Source organism: Oreochromis niloticus, linkage group LG5 (assembly GCF_001858045.2).
Source record: "Oreochromis niloticus isolate F11D_XX linkage group LG5, O_niloticus_UMD_NMBU, whole genome shotgun sequence".
NCBI lineage: Eukaryota > Metazoa > Chordata > Actinopteri > Cichliformes > Cichlidae > Oreochromis > Oreochromis niloticus.
Window position 1 is genome coordinate 11,050,343 of NC_031970.2, and position 26,469 is coordinate 11,076,811.

Here is a 26,469-nt window from a genome sequence, read left to right on the forward strand (position 1 = left end):
TCGGCAGTTAGTGGACCTGTAAATAGTTTGTTAAGAAAACATAACAACAGTTGGCAGGAAAATAGAGGTTCTGTGTAAAGTACAAGAGCAGTTACTTGTCTGGACACTGTATGTAACAAGAAGTGTTTTTGAAAAGTAGTTACTGTGCCGTGAATGTAACAATTTACTTTCCTATGCCACTGCTAGGGATTCTCAGAGATTCTATCATAGTTTTTAAAACCTGCTTTTTATCAAAGTAATCAGTTATTACATGCAGGTAAATAGTAGTGTTTGTTTAAGTATGTTTGGATTAACCAATGAGTAACATCCAGCAGGTTCAACCAAACATAGGAAACTATTTTCTTGCACCATTCGACCCAAGATTGTTCGAGCTAGGACCCCAACGAGAGCAATTAAAACACAGAACAGTGTGCTTTTGTTTGGAACCAGTCGCGCATTCGGTTTCACACCATTGGTTTTTCATCATGAGAGGATGTTTCTCTGAGGAAGGAAGCATGTGTACCGTGAAAAACCATTAGTTTTTGTTTATCTTGAAGCAGTATCATGTCTAACAGTTTTGAAAAATTACCCCAAATCATGCACAAATGCAAAGGAGCTTATTTTACGGTCTATTAGTGTACTGTTCGGTGCGCTTATTCCATTGCTTGTTGACTTTTGCTGAGAAAACTTTTGCCAAATGTATCAGGATCTTGGCACAATGAATAGGAGTTTTTGTTTCCATCGTCATCTGAGGACAGCTCATTCCCTCCATCTAATCTCTCTAGACATCCTCCATCAGTGCTACCTTCACCTGCTGTACTCAAAACACATGACCACCCTTTTACAGCACTCTCCGTGAAGAGCCAGGGGAAAAAGCTGTGAAAATGAAGACGTTTCTTCTAATTTCACACTCTGCGCTTGATCGTTAGGGTCTTATTATGCCCCATTTGCTTCCCTCCACTGGCTGTGATGAAAGCAGGGCAAAGAGGCCGTGACAGGACAAAAAGGGGCCCTTCATCAAAACACATTTTGTTTGGGGTCTTTTTTAGCCAGATTCAACCCTTCCCCCACATCTCTGCCAACACTTTCCTGGAGTTTCCCCTGTCTGCATCCCTCATTAGTAGCAACCCCCACCTGTCTCCACATTCATTTTATTAAACTGTGATTGCCCAATGCTCTGCTCACTACAAGCAAGCTGTCCGCTCTTATTTAATTGGCCCACAGCCTCCCTACTGCTCCTCAACAAGTGGGAAGGTCAATGGGTGCTCATGACCTGGGATGATGATGTCTGCCAATACTGGGCAAAAGACAGATTTTTTTTTTTTTTTTTTCCCCCCCGTCAACCACACCCGTGAACTGTAGCACATCCATGCCTTCCAACTAATTAGGTTTTAATCTGATCTCTAAAGGTACCAGAAGGGAAACGCTCATAATTATAGTGAGATAATCAATAATAAGGATTAACGCTAGAAATTCATTTGTATATAGATAGTCAAGAAGAAAAATATAAATAAATATAAATTTCAATTGTAACACTTTTTTTCTTTTTTAATAGGGAGACTTCCGTTTTTTTCATTGCTGCCTGGATGAAAGGCCCATTTAAGCTCTTATTTAATTTTTTAATGCAGCTTTCTTTTTTTCTCTCATTATTAGTATTATTTTTGGCTGCACATCAGACTTTTCTGTTTAGGTTGGCTTCTGTGATGGTTTGGGTCACGCCAAGCATTACACTAGCAATGATTAATTGGGACATGGGAATTAAGAACTAAAGCTGCTTTAATTAGTAAAAGTGTTTGATAGAATGCAAGTTTGTAACAGGAGGGGTGACTTTTTTCTCCCAAACCGTCAAAATCTGTCAAAATCCTCACTAAGTGGGCACTAATTTGAGAAATTATATCAGCTGTGAAGTGAAGAGTGAAGGGGGAGGAAGAATGGTAGAAACCGTAGCGGGAGCAGCCAATGCAAAGTGGTTCATGGGGGTGAGAACTGGATTCTTTTCTTGGCTGAGATGCTGGGGTCAAGGTCATGGCCTGCATAGTGGTTAGAGTACATGGTGTTTAAAGCTGGTTTGATCCTTAGCCAAGGGGCAGGAAATCCACAGAGGCTGCATCTGGACTCTGTATAGCTGGAGCGAGAACTTAAATTGGTGTGCAGAATGTGGACTTTGAAGTGGAACAGCATACTGAAAAAACCTGGAGTAAAATTTGCCCCCTGATTATTCTTTATATGATTACCTGTGTAATATGATTATGCTAGTTTAGTGTGACTTTGATTGTGGAAAATTCATGTCATGTTTTCTCAGTGCTTCACCATAGTGAAAGGCGCTTTCACTACATTTTCAATACCCCATAAGAGCATGTGCTATGAATGTGTCCTATTAAGTTACAATAAAAAAAAAAAAGTAGGACACGCTATCATATAAACCAGAGCCTCTCTGCTGTGTTCAAGTGACTAATGTCACATCTCCAATTTCTCTTTGAGCGGTATAGCATGTGAAATATTTCTTTACTGAGAAAATGGGAAGGAGCAGTCGAATATAAGAAGTCTAAGCCTGTGGAAAAAGATTTCCTTTTCTATAACCACCCGAAATGCATTTATTTTTCCCAAATGAGATTATTTCTAAAAGTTTAACACATACTCTTAAATGCTATATTTAACCCTTGACAGACTTTACCATTCAACAAACTGCTGCCCAATGAAGCTTGAAACTCAATTCATACCCTGACCAGAAATTAAGCGTTAGGAATAACTGGGCAACATTTTAGAAGCCCTGAAGAGTGAGCCTTTTTTCAGTAGAGGAAGTGGTTTCTATTACTATTGCTACTATTGTTTTGAAAACTGTTATTTTATTGACTGTATCGAATGAAATGAAGTTAAGTATGATTCAAAGTAAGCATGAAACATACTTTAATTTCTTAATAACTACCTTGAGAAGTTGGAGAAGGCTTTTCCTTTTCTCAAGGTAATACTCGTATTTGAACATGCTGGGAGGGCTGGTTCTCATTTGTTCTTTAAGCTAGTGGAATGCATCCTTGTAAAGTTATTAGAGATATTATGTTTCCTCTTACCACGCAGTCATTAGAATCAAAATATTGTTTTAAGCTGATTACTCCCAGTAATTGAAGTTATTAGAAGTGAATGAAAACATACCTGTTATTGCTGGAAACTAGGTAGCTCCGGGACTTGATGATAATTTCTGTTATTAGAAATGATCAGAAAACATAATTGAATATGGCTTACGAGTGTCTCTGTTGCAGGTTTTTTGCTTTATTTTGTTTTAATGTATTTAAATCAAAGTGTTTTTGAAAGCTGACACAAAATTTATTCCATGTCTTTGATCAACAGTGGGAAGAGGTGAGCGGTTATGATGAAAACATGAACACCATCCGGACGTACCAAGTCTGTAATGTTTTCGACACCAATCAGAACAACTGGGTACGGACAAAATACATCCGGCGTCGCGGTGCGCAGCGAATCCACGTGGAGATGAAGTTCTCTGTTAGGGACTGCAGTAGCATTCCTAATGTTCCAGGCTCCTGTAAAGAGACTTTTAACCTATATTACTATGAATCTGATTCTGATTCAGCCACCAGAACATCACCACCTTGGATGGAGAACCCCTGGATCAAGGTTGACACCATTGCAGCAGATGAGAGCTTCTCCCAGGTGGACCTTGGGGGCAGAGTGATGAAGATTAACACTGAGGTTCGAAGCTTTGGCCCAGTGTCACGGAATGGCTTTTACTTGGCCTTCCAAGATTATGGCGGCTGCATGTCGCTCATCGCTGTTCGTGTCTTCTACCGGAAGTGTCCTCGTATAATCACTAATGGGGCATTATTCCAGGAGACAATATCTGGAGCAGATAGCACCTCCCTTGTGGCAGCAAGAGGGGTTTGTATCCCAAATGCAGAGGAGGTGGATGTGCCTATTAAGCTGTACTGCAACGGCGATGGAGAGTGGATGGTACCTATCGGGCGCTGTATGTGCAAAGCTGGGAATGAGCCTGTGGAAAATGGGACTGTTTGTCGAGGTATGTTTTGCTCTCTGCTTTCTCCTAAGCCTAGTTAACCAGTCTTCTCTGTCATAACAGTGTACTCCATCAACTAAAGGATATAGTCCTTGCAATTTTTATCTCTTGTAGTGCACTAAGCTGTTCCAAGATCTATTTATTACAATGTAATTGACACTATAAAATGGTATTAGGTAATATATCAAGAATATGATGGGAGGTACATATTCTATGCATAGCTTATTCAACATTGGTGCATTTCCATATAAAATATGATCCTATCCTTTTTCCAGCAGAAATAATAGTTGCTGGCGTTTGATCTTAAACTACACAGCTACTGCTGGAAGTCATGACTACAGAACATGTTGAGTTTTTCTGAGCTGCCATAAAAGGATGTGAATCGCAGCACCAAACAACACAGGTGTTTGGTTTAAAATCATAACTGCTTGTCAGAGAAGCAGTTGTTTATTAACTTTCCTGCTCTGGAAATTGCAGAACATTTAGAGTAGACCTTTCAGTCAGAAATGAGTGCTTTAAATGTATCCTTAAATTATACACAATCAGTATGTGATTTTTGTTTTGTTTTATCTCCTGTATGAATACATTCATTATTCCATATGTATATATTTTTTCTTAATATTAGTGCTTTTAGGCATTTGAGCTTCTTCCCAGAGAAAAACCCATCTCTGTGCATATTGTTCACAGTGATCAAGTTCAACAGATATTTAAATAAGACCACACACAAACACACACACACACACACACACACACACACACACACACACACACACACACACACACACACACACACACACACACACTCAAATGCCACCAACAATTTTGAATCTGTAAGATTCTTCTATTTGTAGTATGCCTCCTCCCAACCGGTGGGACAAAGAGGACATTTTTCAAAATTGCACACATTTTCCTGTCAATTGGAATCCCTCTCAGGCAAATCGATTTGGCTTTTCAAAACATCAATGCAGCCAACATTTACCTGTGTCATGCCCTATCCACACTCTGGCAGGTGGCATTTGGTCAGCGTGCTTAGAGATGTTGATCACTTGAAGCAGCACGGCAGCATGTAACCTGCAGACTGCAGCAGTGCTGATCCAGCTCAGCACAACAAACCACCCACCTGCATTTCAGAACGGTGTGTTGCTGCCTCTCTTATGTGCACCTGTAATTACAGCGCATCCCCCAGCGCCTGTGTGCTGGGAGGGAAAAACTTGATGGGTGCTGCCTCCCCAAACACTGTCAGGCCTGTTCAAGGACTACTAATGGGGACAGGCAGCGGCTCCTCCTTAAGGAATATGGGCCAATAAGAGGCATGTGAAGATGGTGCAGCAAGCTACTCTGATCCACATCCCTGCATAATTACACTAATCTGCTTGTTTTCTGACCTACATGTAATTCACTGCATGTGGTGGATTGGAACATCTCAGGGGTGTCCTCAGTCATGGTGTTTTTTGAGCTAAATGGGATTATACAATTAAATGTTGTCCACTCAGGGAAAGTATGTTGATCCACTTCATATCCTCACTGCATTTTGCCTGCTCTGTCTGATTGCCTCCATATTTATTTCTCAGTTTCTGTTCACTGACTTTGTTGGTCAGGATCAACTAGGATAAAACCTTTTTAATGGCCAATTTTCCCTTTTCGTCTTCAGCACCACTTAGGCAGTGAAAGTTATATGTAGATTTGGGTACTGGCGGTTATTCTGGCAAGCATATATACACTACATGAGCACAGAATTTCACCATTTTCTTTTTCCCTCTGTTTCCCTTGATCCTGTGATGCATTGACTCATTATTAAAGCTTTATGTGAGGGATGGATTATCTGTGAGTGCAGCTGTGGAACGCAGCACAATGATACAGAGATGGATTTTATGGCTCTATACAATAATTATGAGCTTCAGCACAAACAATTGGGAAGTGTGTCCTTTACCAAGAAAGGACATAAAACCATTACGACTAAAAAAAGATGTTGTGTTGTGGTTCCCCGATTGGTCAGAAGCCTTTTTGGATGGAAGACTGCTTTTAGTTCATGTGCTCTCTAGTCATCTTCCTGAACACTGCAAACTGATATCACTACATTAAACTGTGGTCAGCCACCGCCTTTCAGCTGCCAGAAGTTGGATAATGAATTGATCTATGAAAGATGCGCATATGCCTGCCGATATTATGGGGTAATGAATTGATTTGTGAGAGGTGCCCTCAGAGGGTTCGTAAGGTATCCTCTTACATGAGGGGATTATGGAGCCGTAGAGACAGCATAAAGGAGGCAAGATGAAAGACACTATTTGTCCTTTAATAGTAATAATGCAACCAGTGCTTTGTACCAACATCTCCTCAACTAAACGTGTAATTACGCATGTAACAATTAAACCCTTGGCAGGGATCCCGGCAAATAATTATGCTGTCATGAAATCTGTCAAAATATTGACAGCAGAATGGGGTGCTTACATCAAATTGCTGAGGTCTTTTTTTTTTTTTCTCTGCAATTGTCTTACAAGTGAGATTAAGTTTCTTCTCTAAGAAGTGCCATGAGTGAAGAAACCATACCAGACCCTTTCAGTAGAGCTGGCCTTGACGAGAAAGATCTGATTTCCCCTCAGAGCCTTGAGGAGATGGTGCACCATAGAGACACATGAGGTCCTGTTTGCCCTTGCTGTTCGCTCCAGAATGAAAAGCATTCTCTTCAGTGGGGCACAATGAGAGCCATGTTCATGGGTGGAATTGCAATCTCCTTTAACAATGCCCATGTGTGTTTTCCTGAGTGTAATCTGATCATCTAACCCCATGCTATTGTGAGTTCAAGGGTCTCGACTGTGGGAGTGTGGCTCATGTTATTGAGGAGTGAAGATTCAGATGGAGACAATCTGTCACAGTGATAACAACAACTTGATTTATGTCTGGCGATGATTTTGATAGTCACTGTATCTAAGGAGAAAGAAAAGTATTGTAAAAGAAGTAGCAGTTTGTGTACCCTTGTGGCCCAGATTTGTTGGAGTAGTAATATTCTGTAACTCTGATATCTACCAGATATACCAGATACCAGATATTGGCAACTACTCCAGTATTTAGACATACTGTTTATTATTACTAATAGTAGAACTATGTGTTTTAGGTCACATTGAAAAGAATTGGAAACAACACAAGTCTGTCTCCTGGTGAGGTCTGCATCATCGGTAGTAGGTGCTTGGAAGCAATGTTCCTGCAGTTACACCAGAGCAATTAGATTAAGGAGGAAAGGCTTCAGTAATTCTTCAGCCAAATGTGGCTATAGATAAAGAGAGTTAGGGGGATCGAGTGCAAAGGTAGGTGCTGGGCGGACATGATTGGATAGACATGATTGCATGGAAAAGTGGTGGGGAGGAGGCGAAACCAGGAAATGAGTCCCCCTAACCCACTGTCAGAATCCCAATTATTGCAGCCTCTTCGTCTGGAGAGGCTTTAAGGATGGAAATCAGCAAAGCACAGACAAATCCACGCCGCTGCCTTTATTTCCCTCGGTGCCTCTGTCTTTAATGGCAGCTCTAATTGACTAACAGTGCACGTGGGGAACAGCCATGCTGATGACTGGATGGCTGTCCTCTGTGTGGAACAAGACACAAAGCAAAACAAAACAAACACACCCCCTCAAGGCTTCTGCTGCATTGTGCATTGTGCAAACAAAGATGAGGGAAGGTTTGCATTGGGCTGCAGTAACGGAGGAAAGCGAGTGAGGGAGAGAGAGAGTGGGAGAAAATAAGGAAAAGAAAGAGAGACCAAAATGTCAACAGCCTGCCTACACAATTGGCATTCACACAATATTATGTTAAAGTAAAAGCCACACTTATTCTTGTGGATTGATGGCTGCTTCGGCTGCTGTTAGGAGCTGTTTAGTTAAACATAAGGAATACAAATTAGTGCCTCAGCGGATGTTCATTACTGCAACATTTGCCTGTTAAATGGCATCACAGACAACATGACTTAATATCTGCATCATAAGCGGCATCCCTTAATTTCCATTACTGATTTCTTTTTCCCCCCCTTTTCTTTTAAACGTGGATCCAATAAAGGATTGTGATGTGTGTTTGATAGAGGCGGCCTCTTTGGTCTGTACACATTGTAGGATGTTGTAACAGCAGGAGGTGAATAGACGAGCTCTAAGACATGTCATTTTGTTCCCAGAGGGCCCCAGGGAACATTCAGGAGCCTTTATTCCTTCTTCCCCACTGTGATGGGATTTCAGTATGGCCAGGTGCTTTTTTTTTTCTGTCTGCTGGTCTTCTATTTCTCTGTCTGTTCTGCACCCTGCACACATCCATATAGCAGCAAAAAGGGTGAAAAACAAGAAGAGTTAAGGGAGCTCCAGATAAGAGGAAAGAGAGTCTAATAAGACAAAACTGTCAAAACACAGCCGTGTTGTTAGTACACAAAGCAAATAACAGTAAGCAGTCATTTGTATACCCATACACATGCACTTTATTATTCTCATTTTCACAGCACATTTATCATATGTGGATGTGATAACGTGCCCCGCGATCCCTGCGAATCTCTCAGAATTCAAAGATCATGGCCTGTTAAGCCTGCAAACGTTTTCCACATGGTTTTGCACATGCCGGGCTCTGCTCCATATGCCCCTCCGTCACACTCCTCATTATCCCACACCATCTTTTGAATCTCAAATTCAGACAGTATGACCTCTTATAATCCCAGCACCTCTTTTCACATTATTGGCCTTCTCCTTGACTTTTGGAGCTTCCTGTTGGTCTGCTTCTTGCTTGTAACACCTATACCTGTCTCACTATGAGGCCCAAGATACTATAGATAGTTTTCTGGGATTTCTCCAAGAAAGCAAGGCAGAGTGACAACTCTGAGACCTTATGGATTTATTCGTGATTAATTTGCCTTGGACAGGCAATTCTGGAAATGGGAGCCGTGCAGTGCACAGATCCGTCCATATGGGACTCTTTCTCATCAGAGACGAGGCCAGGGCTTTGTCAAAACATCTCCATGTGTTGTCTCTCAGATGTCCTCGACCCGTGTCCTGTTAGAGGAATCCTCTCTCAGCTAAGGGAGACTGATGGATCAAGCATCTGTCTGGTAAAAAAAAAAACACAGAAAAAGAGAAACAATTGAGCTCACTGTTTAAGACAGGAATCCCTCTCGAGTATCAGTGACCTTGTTTTTTTTTTTTTTGCTTCTTTCAATGATATATTAGAACTCGGTCAACGTTGAAAAAATTGTGGTGTCTTGTGTTGTGTGCTGTTGACCTACATTGCAGCTAATCTAAAAGTGAGAGTAGAGAAAAAACAGTGTTCATGACACTGGTTAAAAGTGCCACATGTAATTTATGCCCACAGTGTGTGCACGCTTGTTCACACAGAGGTAAACCCTTGATCACTTTACAGGAGGGTGACCATTCAGTCTCATACAGCATCACAGTGTTTCAGACTCAGAAGCTCTAGACCACTCTGAGTGGGAGCACAGTGGGAACACTGCAGCATTATAGACAGGTGTTTTAGTTATAATCTAACAGTCGTTTATTGTGTTGCTTTTTTATTTCATTTGATATTTGCTTCCTCCTCTGCAGACTCGTATAAACAACAATAATAGGATCTAAAATGAGAAGCATCACACAACAACAAAGATCTCTCCCCTGCTAAACTTCACTTGCTTAAAGATTAAATAGCTGCACTGGTGAGGCCAAGAGATGGGAAGGGAGAGAGAGATAAATGAAATCGAAAGGCAAAGTGTAGGTGGGACGTATTAACAGGGACAGACTAGAGCTAGAGTTCGTTTCTCTTCTTCTCCTCTTATCAGTGTAACATGCCCCAATGCCTGTCAACATGCTGCACTAATAACCAAGAGAGATAATCTCCACTGAGCAGCCGAAGAGAAAGATATCACAGAGAGAGAATATTAATGCCATAAACCTCATAATTGCGGTATTTTGTCATTCTGATGTTTTGACTTCAACTTAGGGATTACTTGGTTGTACGCATTGAGATGAGACGGTACAGTTCCTTTCAAAATCACTTTATATAATATGAAAAAGTGTGGCTGTTAAAATGAAAATAAGTCTGCTTTCTTTGACTTTTGAACCATAATTTGTAATTTGACCAATACGGAGGAATAAGGATTTTTTTCCTTTGCATACAGTGACCTCCAGTACTTGGATTTAAAAAAAAAAAAAAAAAAGAAGTCATTTCTACAGTTAAGTGGTTTAAATGTATACTTGTTTATCTGCTTGACACTGTGAGTGCCACTTAACTTTGTAGCATGAGTCAGCATGCACTGTAAATCTCTGTGTTGTCGATATATCTCCCTTGCAGTGTCATTAAGATAAATTCCTGTGCATTTAATTAGTTGGCAATCAAGGCGATTTAGCTTCAGAAAGGACTTCCTGCTGCTGTAAAGGAAAACAAAAAAGATTGAGTTAATTTAACGACTTTCCACAGGCTGAGACTGAATAAGAAGAACCAACAAACAGAAAGTATCCTTGGATTCAAGGGCAACATCTCTGTCCATCTCAGTGCGGTGATTGTGTCCACGCAAGCTTTACGTAACCCCCGGAGCCTCTGCAGAGTTTGAGCAATGTCAACAACCAAATCAAGGAGTTTATGTTGATATTTATTTTATTTGTGGATTTAATTCCATAATGTTTAGAAACCATCTGGTTAATGTCAACCCAGAAGTTGGACTCTTATAGCAAAGTTTTCTGTCATCAGCCTCCCAGGAAGGTTTCTGAGTGGTGTTTGAGTCTGAAACTGAGCACTTCCAAGCAAAGCCCCATGAAAAGTTAAGCTCCCCCCTGTTGAGAACCACTGCTGCACAACTGTGCTGTGTTTTCTTAGCCAGGTTACTACATGTGTCTTCCCGACTTCTGGCTGAAATCCACATCACTATTATTGTATTAGGTCATTCACTATATCAAACATCACACCTCAAGAATGATCTGAAAACGATCTGAAAAATGATTTTGAAGTTAATAATTTAACCTCCTAAGACCCGAACTCTTCCATGGCATGCATTTTTAATTGCTCTTTGATATTTGGGCTGATTGGGACCTGATGAATGTAAAAACAAAGAATTACCAATTTTTTTTTTACCTAATTTTTGTTTCTAAGAAAAATGAGAGCCACATATGAGCATATTTTTTTTTAAAATTTCGATAGAACAGTAGCAGTATAATGTCCTTGTAAGTGGATATCAGGCCCTTGTAGAGCAAAATTGAGTATTTTGGTCTAAATAACCCAAAATGTGATGTCCGCATATGTGGACGCCAGGTCCTAGGAGGTTTAATAGAACTAGATTTGATCTCAGGTGTAACTTTGTTATGGTGCCGGATGAGGATCACCAAAGTTCGTGCAGTTTAAACTGATGGTGGTAAGAAAATGTGCTCCAGAGTTCATTAATATTTCACTCAAAACCACAAACAGTAGTAGTGCAAGAAAAAAAACCTGCTCATCTCCAGTGTCATCATTTTGGCGTCTGGAGCCATGAATGTCGATCTGAATTCTGTACTAGCCCATGTACTGGATGCTATATCAGATATTTCAGAGGATAAGTAAAAAGTGTGAACTACAGATGACAGTAGAAGAAAGTGAGAGGATCTTAAGGCTTCATAGTTAGGGAACCGTGTATATCTGCACCTAATTTTAGATATCTTAAGACTATCTATTCCTAGAACCTTGTAGCTACCACAAGTAAAAATAGTCACAGCCAGAATCACTGCTGTTACAAAACACAGATAAGCAGCGTCTGTACTTGACACTTAACTGCGTATTCTCTAATTCATGTTTTTTTTCCAAGATCAATTTTTTTTGTTGGTTTCCTACACACACATTGTCACTCTATCCAGTACTTCAGCCAAAATACTGGCCTGGTTTAACTGTTGAAGCCACTTTGAGGGGGATGGTGTTTCATTGCTGCGGGGGACAGCTCTGCTTTGTAAATGGGCTACTTACAGAATTTTCTGGATGTTAAAACTTTTTTTTACCTCCCATCGGGCTGCTGCTAAGCAAATAAATTACTCAGTATAATGAGCTGTTCCACTCTCCCATGGAATTCACAAGCTATCGGCTAAAAGGTATGGTTCGACACGGTTTTTCTCATTCTTAGCACTCTTGTAAAGAACTGGGTTCATCTAAAGGATACAGATTTTTTTTGAAAACATGCCTTGGAAGATGAAAGGCATGGCACAATCCGCTTGGCTAATCCTTATCTAGTCAGCTAGAATACGCTTTCCAGTTCATTATAATATGTACCCGTGGTTTATGGGTGAGAAATCTCACAATGTCCCACTCTCTTTCGTGTTCTTCCTCTCTACCTCTAGGTCTTTGCATTATGATTAGTTTTATTTTCCCACAGTTTATACAGTAAACCCTTTAGGGATTTTAGTTTTTTTTTTTTTATTGGTGGCAAAATAACAAGCTAATAAAAAGGCTGCTGCCTTGTGTGGGGGTGAAAAAACATTGCTTCCTTTGGACCTCACAGCATGAGTGCAGTACTGAGATATTATCAATTGTGTTTTTATGTCCCCATCATGTGTGAAAATTGGACAGTAATTACTTCTTAATTTCCTTTTAATAAGCTGAACTGTAGCCTTTTAATTCCGTGGAATGATAACGCACACACGTTAGCAGTTCATACTTTGCACACTGTTAAAATAGACTTAGCTGATACACTCATTTTACCTAAGGAATTGATTGATATCGCCACTTCTTGTTATAATGAAGGACTCTATCCACTCAGTATCATCTGAACCTTTTACCGTTAATTTATTTAAATCTTGATACTAGGATTCCATGCAAGGAATACCTGAATACATTGGTTGCTGAAAATCTGTTAACTCAACAATAAATACTGGATTTTAGCACTAACCTAAAAAAGAGAGAACTATAAGGTTCTTTAGGTCAAGGTTTGATTTCCTGTTTACTCAAAGCGTGGCCTCTCATAAAGCTTTAGATCAAACTCTATGGCTCAAAGAGAGAGACAGATTGGAGAATAACAGGCACTAAAACAGAGACACACTCAAGGGGATAAACAGAAAAATCACGTACCCTGCTCCTCTAGTTGGACATTAACCACCCGCCAGTGTTTACTATAAAGCACAGATTGGCCTTGCAGCGTATTGATGCCTGGGAAATGCTCACTTCGTGCTGGGACCAGTGTTCTGGTTTATTGTGGTCATCTCAAGGCTGTGTGGTCTTTACAGTGTTTCACTCGCTTTTAAGGTGGGTGGGGGCGGGGGTATCCGTGCATTTTCATGTGCATGGTGTTTTCATTACACCCCGCTAACTGACTTTGTATGGCACCATCTCAGCACACATTGGGGCCACTACTGGCTCCCCCCACAATATGGGCATCTCTGTTCTTCTGAAGTAACAGGCTTAAAGAACTGTCTGGAATATATTAGTCACAGTTATTAATGAGGCTGTTTTGATTTTTCTCTCCCTCTGTCTTGGCTTTTTTTCCCCACTGTGCAAAGTCATCGCGATGCTAGGGATTTTAGCTGAAACGAAAAGACAGATCTTGTCAGTACTCATGGAGACAGATATAGTTAAAACTAAACGGTGATTTGGCAAGAGGAAAAGCACAGTCTTAGAAAGAAAGGCTCAGTGTAAACTTATGCTATGTCTCTGCTTATCATAAACTTCCTTTGGCAAGGGAGTGGATTTCCTTTGTTTATGGGACGATATTAACTCAGTATAAGATATATAGGATATATATAGGATTTATAGTTAACCTACATTATGAATTTTGCCTTTGTCCAGCCAAACTTCAAAAGAAACTAATTTCCACTGCTTGTATCTGCAACCTCATTCTTTAGGGTATGGGTGAGGGTGGGGACAAAGAACCACTGGTAAACCAACAGCTTTGCTTTTATTCCCAGCTCTCTCGTCACCTCTCTTCAATCTGGATGTCCCTCCAATCCTTCTGACAATCTCCTCTCACTCATGACCAAGACCCCAAAATACTTAAAATCCTCCACCTGGGTTAGTAACTCATGCCGCTGAGAGCCATGGTTTTGCACTTAGAGGTCATAATTCCCATAATTCCTGCTGCTTCACACTCGGCAGTGAGCTCTGTATGAGCTAGAAGCCACTACCTGATGAAGCCAACAGAATCCCGTCATCTGCCAAAAGCAGAGACAAGATCCAAGGATTATAGTTTTTAAAATGTTGTTTTATCTCATTTAGGTAGCATCTGCGCATATTACTAATATTCAGATTATTATAATTTAAAATCGACAACCCACCTAATTAAATTATATAAAACATTAAATGTAAACACTCCCTACGAGATATATTCTGCATGATTTAAATACAAATGAGAATACTGATAATTAGAATAAGAATGTGCTGTATAGCACATATATTTCTCTGCACTGTGTCAGTGTACCACCGTGAAGGTTAATGTTATGACATTGACACTGAGCAGAATGTGACATTTTCAGCCACCATAAGGGATAGCTCAGCACTCCACAGAGAGTAAGCCCCAATAGAGAAGACATTTTGAAGCTATCTGCATCTAAAATGAGCAGGCTCCACTCAAGCACAGCACTGATACATTGATGTCATTCATTCCTTCTAGAGCCTTGATAACTCCTCCTTGCGACCTTCTTACTAAATATAGCAATTCACGTATTGATTTGGGGATGTGGCGCATTCACAGCTTGCCTCCACCATAATGACCTATTTCAACAGATTGCTTGTAGTTAAGTAGTTTTCTTTCAGTGGAGCCTTTGTGTCAAGTCTACACAAGGAAGAAGACAGTCAAATTTTCCTTGTGGAGATGGACACAACTTAGTTCTATCGTTCATGTATTCGTGATGACCTGTTCATAACATTTGCACACATCCGTTGTCAATGTAGGAATCCTGCACAAGTGTAGTCTAGAGGATCTGTTTTTAAAATTTTGAACACAGCATTCGTTTTTTTGGTCATGCTCTCAAGGCCCCCAGAAGATGTTTTCTCAACAACATGAAAACTTGTGAGATCATGAGAGTCAATTTGGCCTGCAGGCAGTGTGATTAAGTACGGATCATTCACAGTATTGTACCTCATTGCTAATAAAGTGTGGCAATGGGGAAAAGAGCCAATGAAAACTTGGCAAAAGACGGTTTAAATTCCATCTGCTTGTACGCCATGCCAGCAGGCAGGTTTCCCATTACTAAATGACTGACTATGATTGAAATCATGGCTCTGACGCACCTCATTATCTGTCAGTATTATGTTGCAAGAAAGATGGGCATCAACAGGATCACTGTTATTCCAGTCAAATCATCTGCAATCACAAATACTGTCATTGTTTTATCAGAAAACTTTTATCAGACATGCCTAAACACTTCACTGTTTATCTTTTTGGTCTTCCAAACAAAACAGAAGCCCAGTCAAAAGTGATGTGTAATCTCTTTCCAGTAAATCCTTGAGTATGCAAAAGAAAACAGCACATTATACTTAATATATTCCCAGTTTCAATCTTTCATTTTAACCTCATCTATCAACACTATATTTTCTGTAAAACTCATTTCAGGATTTTGACCTCAGTGGAAGTAATTTATTCAGTAGAGTTTCTACAGTGGCATTGTCATTCACCTGAGAGATTTTATCAGCCATATCACAAAACCCCTGAGAACATAAGTCCTTCCTCCTCCATTAGTCATTCATTGGTCTTCTAGGGACAGCCACAAGTGGGCCTTTGTGGGCCTGGCTTGTCTGTCATCTCCCTGGTTCTGTTGATATGGGACTTGTGCTGAGAGCGTGGACTTCTCATACACTGCACTAAGCGCTAGCTAATTGAGCTTGTCGAGCCAGAACCTGTTAGTGTGCTGATAAGAAGGTATTTGACCTCTTAGGAGGCCCGCAATGGTTCCCAGTGGAACACATTGTTACTGTATTTTATAGTTTTTCTGTATTGAAATAAACTTTGAAATAAAGTTTTATTTGTTTAGAATTGAGCAGGGTTTTCTGACACCTTATTAGATGTATTAGACACAATGATAGTGAATGTCAGGCCAGGGTTCTAGAGATTGTAAGTTGATAAAGAAGGCCCCTGAAAAAAATCACAACATAGGACTGCAGGTAGGGGTTTTTTTTTTTTTTTTTTATGTAATCAGTATATTCTCTCTCTGGTTAAGAGAGTTGGAAGAGGTCTACAAATCAATGGTTTTGGAAGGCTGCCCTTCCCGTTTCCTCATCAAAGTTCCAAGAAGAAAAGCAAGAGTAGCGGTGTTTCCACCGTCCTGTGTTTTGGCATTTCATCTCCCCCCTGTTAATAGTAGGTTATTCGATTTTCAGAAACCTGTACGACTAAGACACAGATGTTACACAAATTTACTTTAGCCTTGTCTGGCATTTTGTGAGAAAACACCTCTATGGCATTTCTGACCATCTAAAACATGTGTTATGTTTTTTGTTTGTTTTTTTGGCTTTTTTGCACTTGGCATTTCATTTATGGGTTCTGTGGACAGGGATTTTAGTCTGAGTGCAACTGACATGACCCCCACTAGCCTCACTAGGATAATCCTGCTGCCTCCAGGAACCCAAGACTAATCTGCCAGTCGTCCTTTTGCAGGCCGTAACTCATTTGAAGCTGCCTCAACTTCTGACACTCTAACTTTAGAAACCCAAAAATGGATCTGACTGATGTTTTCGTTTTTTCTTTTCTCTTTTTTTTTTTTTTTTTTTTTTGCGCATAGGCAAGTTTATGCCAGTGCTGTAAATTTCTCACAAATAGATGTGGTAATGATGGCTCACATGACTGTCAGCTTATGACTAAGTACAGCACAGTAGCTATGCCTCAGACAGTGACTGTAGGCATCTTCTCAGCCTTTATATTTGTACAATGACCTTTTCAGCACATTGGCATTAATGTCAAAGGGGATATGTGTTGGTTTGTGTGGGTATGTCAGATATGTGTTACTGGAATGTGTTGAATTGTGCCAAGTAAAAAGCTATGCTTCAGGCAAGGTGCGCTGAATTAGGGTTTTATGGTTATGTGTGTGACATGTATGCATTTCAGTCATACTATTAAGCGTCTCTAACTGAGGATGATTGACTAGCCTCATCAGAGACTCTCCAGGACGTGATGGGCATACATAAAAAATCTCATCTAATAAAGATGTGAGTAGTTTTTGCCACAACCCATAATGAAACAATTTGAATGTTGGGTTCAAAACCACTACGCTGTAAAGAGGAAAAAATGCTATTAAAGATACAATGAAGTGATGCATTTATCCATTAACGTAGTGTAACTTCACATCCCATTACAGCAAATGTTAATGTCTCTGTAGGGCTGACAACAAAATTAAAAAGTAAAATACAGACTGAAACCAGGCCTTCATTCCTCCTTAAAAAGTCCAAATTGCTAACACCTGGCATAGCATAGAGGAGCATTTCTTGAAAATGGAGAGGATTCTAGATTCTTTGAGTAGATGCTTTGCGAGGGAACATGGAAACATCAATGGTTATCCTTATACAGTAATTATTTTCTTAACCCCCTTTGTAGTTAATCACTTACAAACATTTTTTTTGAAAGGTCTTCGAACTAGATGCAATGTGTTCAGACCTGTCTGTCTGTCTTTGGCTTTGCCATTCTGTGAAACACAAAAGAGATAATTACAGTATAAAACCATTTATTTACCTCAGAGATCTGAACCAAGAAAGTGCTACAATATGTTAGTGTTAGTCATGTTAGTGCTTTGTGTGAATATATCAATACTTTTGCAAGGAGCATCCATGGGAAAAGGTGAGTACTTCACACAAATCAGTGTTAATGTTTTCAGTGGTTCTAGGCAATAGTGTCTATTCAATGAGCATAAACAAACACCAAGCATTCACAAATAATTAGTGAAAAAATGTTAAAAAGTATGTTTTCATGAACAGGACACAGTGTGTAACTATTCTTAGAGAGCAGCTGTTTTGGTGTAAGCCATCCCAACAAGGGAAGACTTGGCCTGAAGGCATAGATTGGAGAAACTCAGGAGCAGACTAGTTACCAAGGTAACAAAGGGCTTGCCTATCTCTCCCTCTGCCCCAGAATCAGCCTGATCCTCTGTGTGAGCTGGATACTTAATTTCACTGACCCCCCGGGTCTTGGCTGAACAGTCTCCATTGATTAGGACAAATGGAAGGGAGACCAGCCAGCTAAGCCCCTCCTTTATCGGGGTTAAGGATGTAGTCATAGAGGGGGAGAAGATGTAGAGCAGGCAGATGAATAGCTCAGAGATCGCTTGTTTTAGATGAATTAATGACATATTTAAAGGCTAATTAGTCGATGTATTCACTCAGTATAAATATGCTTGGGCCATCACCTCACTCCGCAGCCATGATTGGACTATTTAATGTATTCCACCTCTAAATGGCAGTCATTAAAGCCTTCAAATGAATCTCCTCCCAACAATACCACTCTTTTCAGGTGCAGGTGTAATGGAGCAGGGAAGAGGTTTTAGATGTGTTTTGTGTTGGTGCAAATGTCTGATTTTGCTCCTTGAGGTTGCATCTTTTGAGTCAGGTAAAATCGTGTTTTGGTGATTTGTCTTCCATGGCTTGTCATAACTTGAATTTTTATGAACTCATTATCCATTTGACAAGTAAGCCTGATTTGAGTCACACGATCAAAGCAGAGAATATATGTGAAACGTACACCTTTTGCTTTGTATTATTCTTGGCAACTTAGAAGGTCTGCAAAAGGATTTGATATTTATTTATTATTTGCAAGAAGCTGAATGAGGTTGAAACGTGTCTTCCTACTGATTGACAGGCTGAAAGAATAATATTTTGTCTATAAATGTATTTTTAAAGTAACGTTTGTTTGTGCAGACGTGTGTCTACGTGCTTCTTGGATGCAAGCACAAGTGCCAAATAGGCACGTTACTGCTGTTTGGGGAGGTTTTTTTTCTTCTCTTGCAGATGAAATGGATAATATAATTCACTCGGACTCCCTGCTGCCTCATTAAATGCTTGTGGTCAGAAGAATTGATATAATCTTCAATAAATACACTCCAGGGAGAGATGGTTGTAGATATGAAATCCAGCCCCTGAAAATGATACCCACGGTCCAGTTTGGGGCACTGTTTATCTTTTGTGCTTTGTATGAGGTATGTCTTTGTGTGTTTGTATGTGTGCATTGGAGGGTTACACAGGGACAGTGACAGGATTCAGCACCAGCTGCTCCTTGCAATGCCACTCACCCCACTATCCCTCACACCCACCCACCCCACCCTTCTGCTGTGACACCTCCCTTGTCCCTACTGACTGGACAACACGCAGCCCCTTTATGCCACCTGTCCATCAGCTAGACTGCACCTTAGGGAGCCTCTGTCGCCGAGCTTGGAGCTGCCGCTTTCTGCCTTTGTTTGGATTTTAGTAAAGCCTCCCTCCTCCTCCCCCCTCTTTCCTCGTCTCTTTCTCTCTTGCTCTGTCTTGCTTGCTGTTGCTCTCTGTGCTGTCCTTTACAAACACAGACACACAAAAAGACATATACAGACCGGTGATTGCCTCTGTCAGCTATTTCCTACATCTGCCTCCAGGCACAAAGGACTCTACCGCCTCTACCCATCTCCTAGCTTGCCTCTCACCTGTACCGGCCAGGATGCCAGTTACTGGGGCTGTTGTGCTGTGCAGAAAATAAATGCTGCCTGTTGAACTAGATAAGGAAGATTAAAGTCAATGTGAAGCTGATGGTATTTTACAAATTCAGACAAGCTCCAAAAACAGTCGGACAACTTTAATAGGTTGTTTATTTCACACACTGTGAAGCACAAGTCATTCTGTATTGGTGCTTATCTACACGAAGACAAGTATGTGAATTCTAGGCCGACGTGCTTTATGTCTTCAGTGGGTCACTGAGGTTATTTATCATCCATTCGTCCCACTATTCTTCTGCCTCTTCCTTTTCCACCTCTTATCCTCTTCCTGCGCTCACCGAGTCCTACTGTCATCAGCAGTCTGAGACGATCGGGGCTGTAAGGTCCGGGTGCAGCCTGCGGAACGGAGCGGGGAAGCTGCCTCACATAGCAATGGCTCCTGTTGCCCTAGCAACTGGCTGTCCTTGAGAAAAGGGCACATTTGGGGGTTTAGGAGGCCATAGCACTAACAGCCCCAGTCAAAACTCATGACGAGTTCAGACACATTGATCTTTACATCTTAAGAAAGCACGTAGAGTAAACACAGTCCTCAAGATATGCTTTAAAAATAGATGTCTGAATCATAGCCTTAGAGAGCTGTGATATAGAGCATGAGTAGTTTGGAATGTATTTGAGTGATTCTCCATGGGGGGGAGTAAAGTGTGTTTCAAGGCAGCAACTCTGCAACCACTGTATAGTCTTGCGTTTCGAGGGATGCTGTGCTTTTCAGTGCATCCCGTGGTGCAGCAGGTGATCTGTTCCCATGAAGGTGCAGGCGAGGGTTGGTGGAGCCTGCTCACATTCTTTTGTTTGCCTCCACAATGACAGCTCAACGGTCTGACATCTGATCGCTACTGTGTCTTCTCAGTTCCTACCCATCTCAAATTTTAAATGGCGCACACCCATTCAGCTGGTACGTAAAAAGAAAGGTGGAGCTTTTTTCCCCCTTCCTCTGTCATAAACACCGAGGTACTACAAACACAATAACTGGTACGCCGTGTCAGCTTACAGTAAAAGTTCAGTGTCTCTACTTGCAGCTTGCATGCAATGTTAGGTAAGGCTTTAGACTGAGGGAAAATAACTCTATGCAACAAAGGTGAATCTAAATGGACTTTTAAATAGTTTTAAAAACTTTCAACCTATTTAAAGACAGCTGTGAAATGATATGGTTTAATGAAGAACAACTGTAATTAGCTCTGCAAAGCATATGATTAGTCAATGTGCAAAAAGTTCATTAGAATTCAGCTATTTGAAACAACCAAGCACTGTGCATACATCTGCTAACCTTCTGCAATAAACCAGTTTTTTTTTGTTTTGTTTTTTACTGAATTAATTACTTTTTCCAAGCACAGACATTTAATTAGTGGCCAGATTATGAAGTACCATGTTCTAATTTCAAATTATATACCATTATCTGCATTAACTGATGTTTTTTCTAGTCTTGTTAATGATCTGTCACTACAAATAATAGGACACATTTTAGCTAGCTTCTGTGTGATGTGGATCCTCAAGGCTGACAAGCCATCTTAAATAGAGATTAATGCAGACAATGGGGCCTGCCTCCTGCCACACCCCAACCATCTGCAACCCAATGTACCTAAGAGGTCCACCAGCAACCTGATTGGACCTCTACATCCTCTGGAGAGCAAGCTGTCAAGTGATCTGCCTGCATGAAATGACCCTTTCCGCTTTATTCCCCCCAACCGCCCAGCCCCTAGCCTTGTTCATGTTCCTACCCTGTGTGTATATGTGTTGGCTCAGATGCCTGTAATTTCACCATTTGTGCTTCTTCTTTTTTTTCTCCCCTACTGAAAAAAGTGAGAAAAGATGAAAAAACAGAGTGCAGTGAAAATTCCAGACATTATTACTGTGCAGCATGCATGGCTCCAGTGATACTTTCCTTTCATCTCTTTCCTCCTTTATTGACAGATGGTAGTTATCAGACAGTATGGAAATACTGTGGTTAAGATAGTTTTCGCTGATTTTTTTTTTTTTTTCCCCCGCTTTGGTATTTATGACCTGATGATCGTCTTGAGAGCGTTGTGGTCTTGAACAGAGGGCCAATCTGCCAATGTTGTATGAATCAAGAAGCTAACATGTGCCACATGGGAATGATGTTCTGCAGAGACGCTGAGTGTTTGAGTGCAGTGGTGTACTCATGATGTGTGTACTTCAGTATTGCACCAAAGTGTTGATATATGACTCAAGTTAAAAATTTAATTAATCAATTGAAAGTACATCAGTTGTTTGATAAATTGGAAATTTGGGAAAAAGCCTTTTTTTTTTTTTTTGTTCCTGCTTCTGGTTTCTCAAATAAAGATTTTCAGCTTTTCTGTATTATGATAATTTAAATTGAATATCTCTTGGGGGTTGGGACTGGAACCATGTTGAGGCCTTTTTCAATAGAAAATTTCTGATGTCTTTAAAGAATTAAGTTGAATAGATTAATTAAAGCATATCTGTCCAATTAATTGGAGACGGAAAAAAAGTCAGTTTTATCCCCAGCTGCGTACATGTATGCAATATTTTCGAAAAATCAACTGTGATTATAGTGAACAAAATAAAAATTATTTTGTCAAAATCTGCTTTATAGAAAATTCAAAAGAGACCAAAAATACTTGAGTGTAATATGTGCTATATCTGTGCCTTGTTGCTCCCCTGTGTTATTTATGGCCAACGTTAAAGAGATAATAAGAAATAAGGTCAGTTAGTAGGAAATTAATTTACACCAGTTGTTACATGATGAATATTTCCCTTGCAGAATATTTTTAGCTGCCGCTGACATTCTGAAGACTTTTTTTTGTCCTTGTAAATACCGAACCTTGTGATGGTGAGCCTCATATACGTGCCACATATATGAGGTTAAGCCCTTGAAGTATGAGCTGAAATTGTCCTTTGGGCCGTGGCCAGATGGGGTTTATTAGTAGCTTTCTGCTTTACGGCCTCTACTTATTTATGTGTTGATGTATGTGTATCGGAAGAAGATGGATTAAATGAGTTTCCTGGGAGTAGGTACGGTACAGGTCCTGTTTGTGTGTATGTGTGCTTTGGGTCTTAGCCCTCCTAAGGTGCCTACACCCTCGGAGCTCATTTCCCAGGTGCCCCACATTCCCAGCTAATCTGCTCCTCACTTCGGCTCCTAATCTGTCTCAAAGGAGTCTGCTGAAGGGAGGGGGATTGGGGATCTGAGCTCTGTGACAACTGCATAGGAAACACAGCTTAGAGCAAAATGCTGAGGTACATAGTGGGAAAAGTGACTTTCCAATGATTCTGCTGTCCTCTCGTACCCCAGGATGCATGAGTCCAGTCGCCTGTATGAGTACATAAGCACACAAAGTCGCAAAAATGTATGTATATAAGATCACCAAACGTGTATGTTTAGCCACTTCACCCATCTAGTGAAGAAATTGGTAGTGTTTTGTTATAGTTTTCCTGGCGTGCCTTAGTTATAAAAGTTGAATATCAGACAGGAGTGTTTTACAATATACCCCATTTAAATGACCCTGTGGTATCCTTGAGTTTGAGTGTGGGCTGATTTACACCTTGGAGTTCATCAGTGGTTACCCTCACACACTGGCACTGTCCTGGCTCACAGTGTGAGGAGCCACACAGAGCCCCAGACCTGTTAATTGCACCAGACATGGAAACCTACAGGGAGAAATGAATATATCATTTGTGTGCCAGTGTGTGTGTGTGCATATGTGTGTGTGTGTGTGGAGTGAAGCGAATGCCAGTTGTCTAATAGCTTTCACACAAGCCTGATTGAATTAGACGGCCAGGAGGACTGCGTTCCTAATTGAATTGCAGAGACCCTGTGTTGCAAACACTGCTGTCTAGTGTTCCCCATGGAAGTGCTGAAGCAGAGGGGGGCAAGCTGGTTTGTCCTCGGTCCCAAGAACAGACACGCAACTCGTGGCTGCTCTACTATAGTTTATCTGTGGCCGTGACTGACATTTCACAAGGTTACGTTCCACTCAGATGTGACCAGTTCAAGGGCTGATAGTCTATATTTGTGGCTGAATGATAGTAAAGGTAATGAGAAAGCCATTGCAAAAGCTAACAGGTTGTCTTAATCTAATTTAGCCCTTTGAATGAGCGCTGGTCTCTCTTGTAAAAAGAACAAATCTCTTTATATAAGCCTCTAATTTGTCCCGTCAGTGATTCATGTAGTTTTTACGGGCAGCACCAAAGCAAATGGAGGCCCAAACTTGTCCATGGCTCGCTCTAGGGGCCTCTTTGGTCACAGAGGAATACAGGGAAATACCCAGCATCCCCCCCCACACACACACCACACACACACAATCCCTCTGACGCTGGCCATTTTCACCGCTTTCAGCACTTTTTCCTGCTGTGCTCACAAAACCTAGCACCTCTGTCTTTTTTTCTTTTTTTTTTTACCCCTCCAGCCTTTTCTCTTTTACACCTTGAACACCACACACGTACACACACACCCCTTGCCTGTCTTTATCTCCCTTGTCTATTCTTTGATGGTGTGTTCATCAAATAAAGCAGTTTTGGGGAGGGTGGATTGGGCCCTGAAAAGAGTGAGTTGGGAGGGGGTTTGAAGGGTGTGCTGTTTTTGCTGTGATGGCCCATCCTCCTGGACAAAGAAGGCTGCTGTTGTGCGCGCTATAGATCAGAGATGGTGGGAGACGGAGGCTGGAGAGGTGCTGGGTTGTTTTATTTATTTATTTTTTTCTCTTTTACAATAGATATGGGGTTTATAGACTGGATTACCTGTATCTCCCAACTGATTGTCTGGTTGTGACCAAATTCCCAGGAAGCCATGATGGAAATGTCAAAGGCCCTGATTTTGTTTGGTCTCTTTGTGTGTGTAGTGTGTCTGTGTCTGTGTGTGTGTGTGTGTGTGTGTGTGTGTGTGTGTGTGTGTGTGTGTGTGTGTGTGTGTGTACTGTGTTGGTGAGGACCAAAAACTGGAATGCTACTATACTTGTGGGGACCAACAGTCCCTTATGGGGACAAAATGCCGGTCCCCATGAGTTTGAAGGCATTTTTAAAACTCAAAATGTGGTTTTAGCATCAGGGTTACAATTAGGTTATGGTTGGGTTTAGGCTAAGGGTCAGGGTTAGGCCTTCATTTTTGATGGTAAGGGTTAAGGTAAGCGGCTAGGGAAAGCATTATGTCAATTAGATGTCCTCATTTAGATATGAAAACGTGTGTGTGTGTGTGTGTGTGCGTGAGAGACAGAGAGAGACATTTGATTTGGACAAAGGGGACAGGCCAGTACAGCCATTCATGTTGCCATTGCCACTGAAAACAACACTCCCTGCCTTTCTCTGTCATACTCTGTGCTTGCAATCCTCTTCTCTCTTTTAACATGGTTCCCTGCTCCCTCCCACGTATAAATACATGCACACACAGTCGAATTCAGGTGGATTTAGCTACAGGTCTCCTCTTCAGTGTGTTATAAATCTTTCGGCTATAATATTCAGGAAACCTTTGAAACAACCAGCAAATTACCTGCTGTAAAAACTGACTAGCACCCTAGCGCAGTGGCTTACCTTACCCCACAGCTCCAGCACAACTATTTTTATTCAGTGAGTCGAGCAAAAAACCCTAATTAAAGCTTTTATGTCACTATATATTATTGGAAGCCATAAACATAAGCAGACACGAGCAGCTGGGGGTTTGGTATGTGTGTATGGGGGAAGGTATTCAGTTTACGATTTAAGACTTACTGTTAGATTAAAGTAATGCAATACTCGTTCTTCAGATGAACACGCAACATAACAAAACTATCTCGCCCTGCTGGCAGAGGTTTTCACGTATTTTTCAAATTTGGGATTTAAGAGCGAACGTGCCTGCTGTGTGCCTGGAACCAATTTTAGGGGTGATCTGGACCTTTTGACACAGCTACCACTAAATTGAGTCTGAAGTGTTTATAAATTCCCTTAAAGCTTTTCTATGCGGCTTTTGTTCTTGACTTATTGCCACGTTTCATTGTGTGTCCCATTTCCAAAAATCCACGTTCACAGTCTCCAGAGATCCAATAGGAAAACTTGGCATGTTTGATTGCTGCCATTGATGATATTAATAGCAAGGTGTGCGTATAGGAAGCAGGAGCAACAGAGGAGCTCTTTTCAATGAATATTCTCGCAGTAATTAAACCTTTCTTGCCAGAAGGATATCTGAAGTTTGAAGGAGCATCCAAAATAACAGCCTTTAGTTCTCACATGTTGAGCAAGACTTGCCAGCATGATGATCAAACAGCTCAACAGCAGCAATCCGGGCAGGCAGGGAGGTAGGGAATTAAAGCTCTGATCTGATTTTTAATCACTGCTCTCCGTGTCTCTGCTTCTCTACATCTGACACCAGACAACTGTGCAACTCTTAAAATCTGTCATCCGAGAGTAAAACGGAAATTCCCTAAATATTTCCCCAAAATAATGGCCCTGGTGAAGCACGCAGGAAAGCCAAGACATATAATTCAGTGTCCTCTTGAAATGGCATAGGATGGTTTTTACAGACATTTTTTCTTGTAATTTTATGAAGTGCCACATGAATAGTTGTTAACACAGTGAGCAACGCTGTTGTAGGTAGTCACTCGAAGTGGAAATGTTATTTACCCGCCCATGAAGAGTTTTGTTCTGCACTAATGTGATTGGTTACAGTTTGACCTTTTATGGTGTTACAGGAACTTGTGTGTAAAAATGTTTGACAATTGATGAACAAAGAAAGCTTTTTCAAACTTTTTCCATGCCTAATTTAATGTGCTTACAATAGACAGTAAAAAAAAATGATGTTTGATGGTTTGGGACTTGGTGGGAAAATAAGAATTAACTACCATTTTGCCATCCAACAGCTACCACAGAGTATTTAAATCCAACCACTGTGGTA

At 40.8% G+C, this 26,469-nt stretch overlaps 1 protein-coding gene across 4 annotated transcripts in view; it reads left to right on the plus strand.

Moving 5' to 3' along the window:
• The window catches only part of ephb2b (eph receptor B2b), a 122,525-nt gene that overhangs the window by 56,042 nt on the left and 40,014 nt on the right, over positions 1–26,469 (plus strand). For all 4 annotated transcript variants that reach the window (XM_003447681.5, XM_005469639.4, XM_005469637.4 and 1 more), the window contains exon 3: positions 3,325–4,009. In XM_003447681.5, coding sequence (XP_003447729.2) covers positions 3,325–4,009 — 685 coding nt within the window. The remainder of the gene's footprint in view (positions 1–3,324; positions 4,010–26,469) is intronic.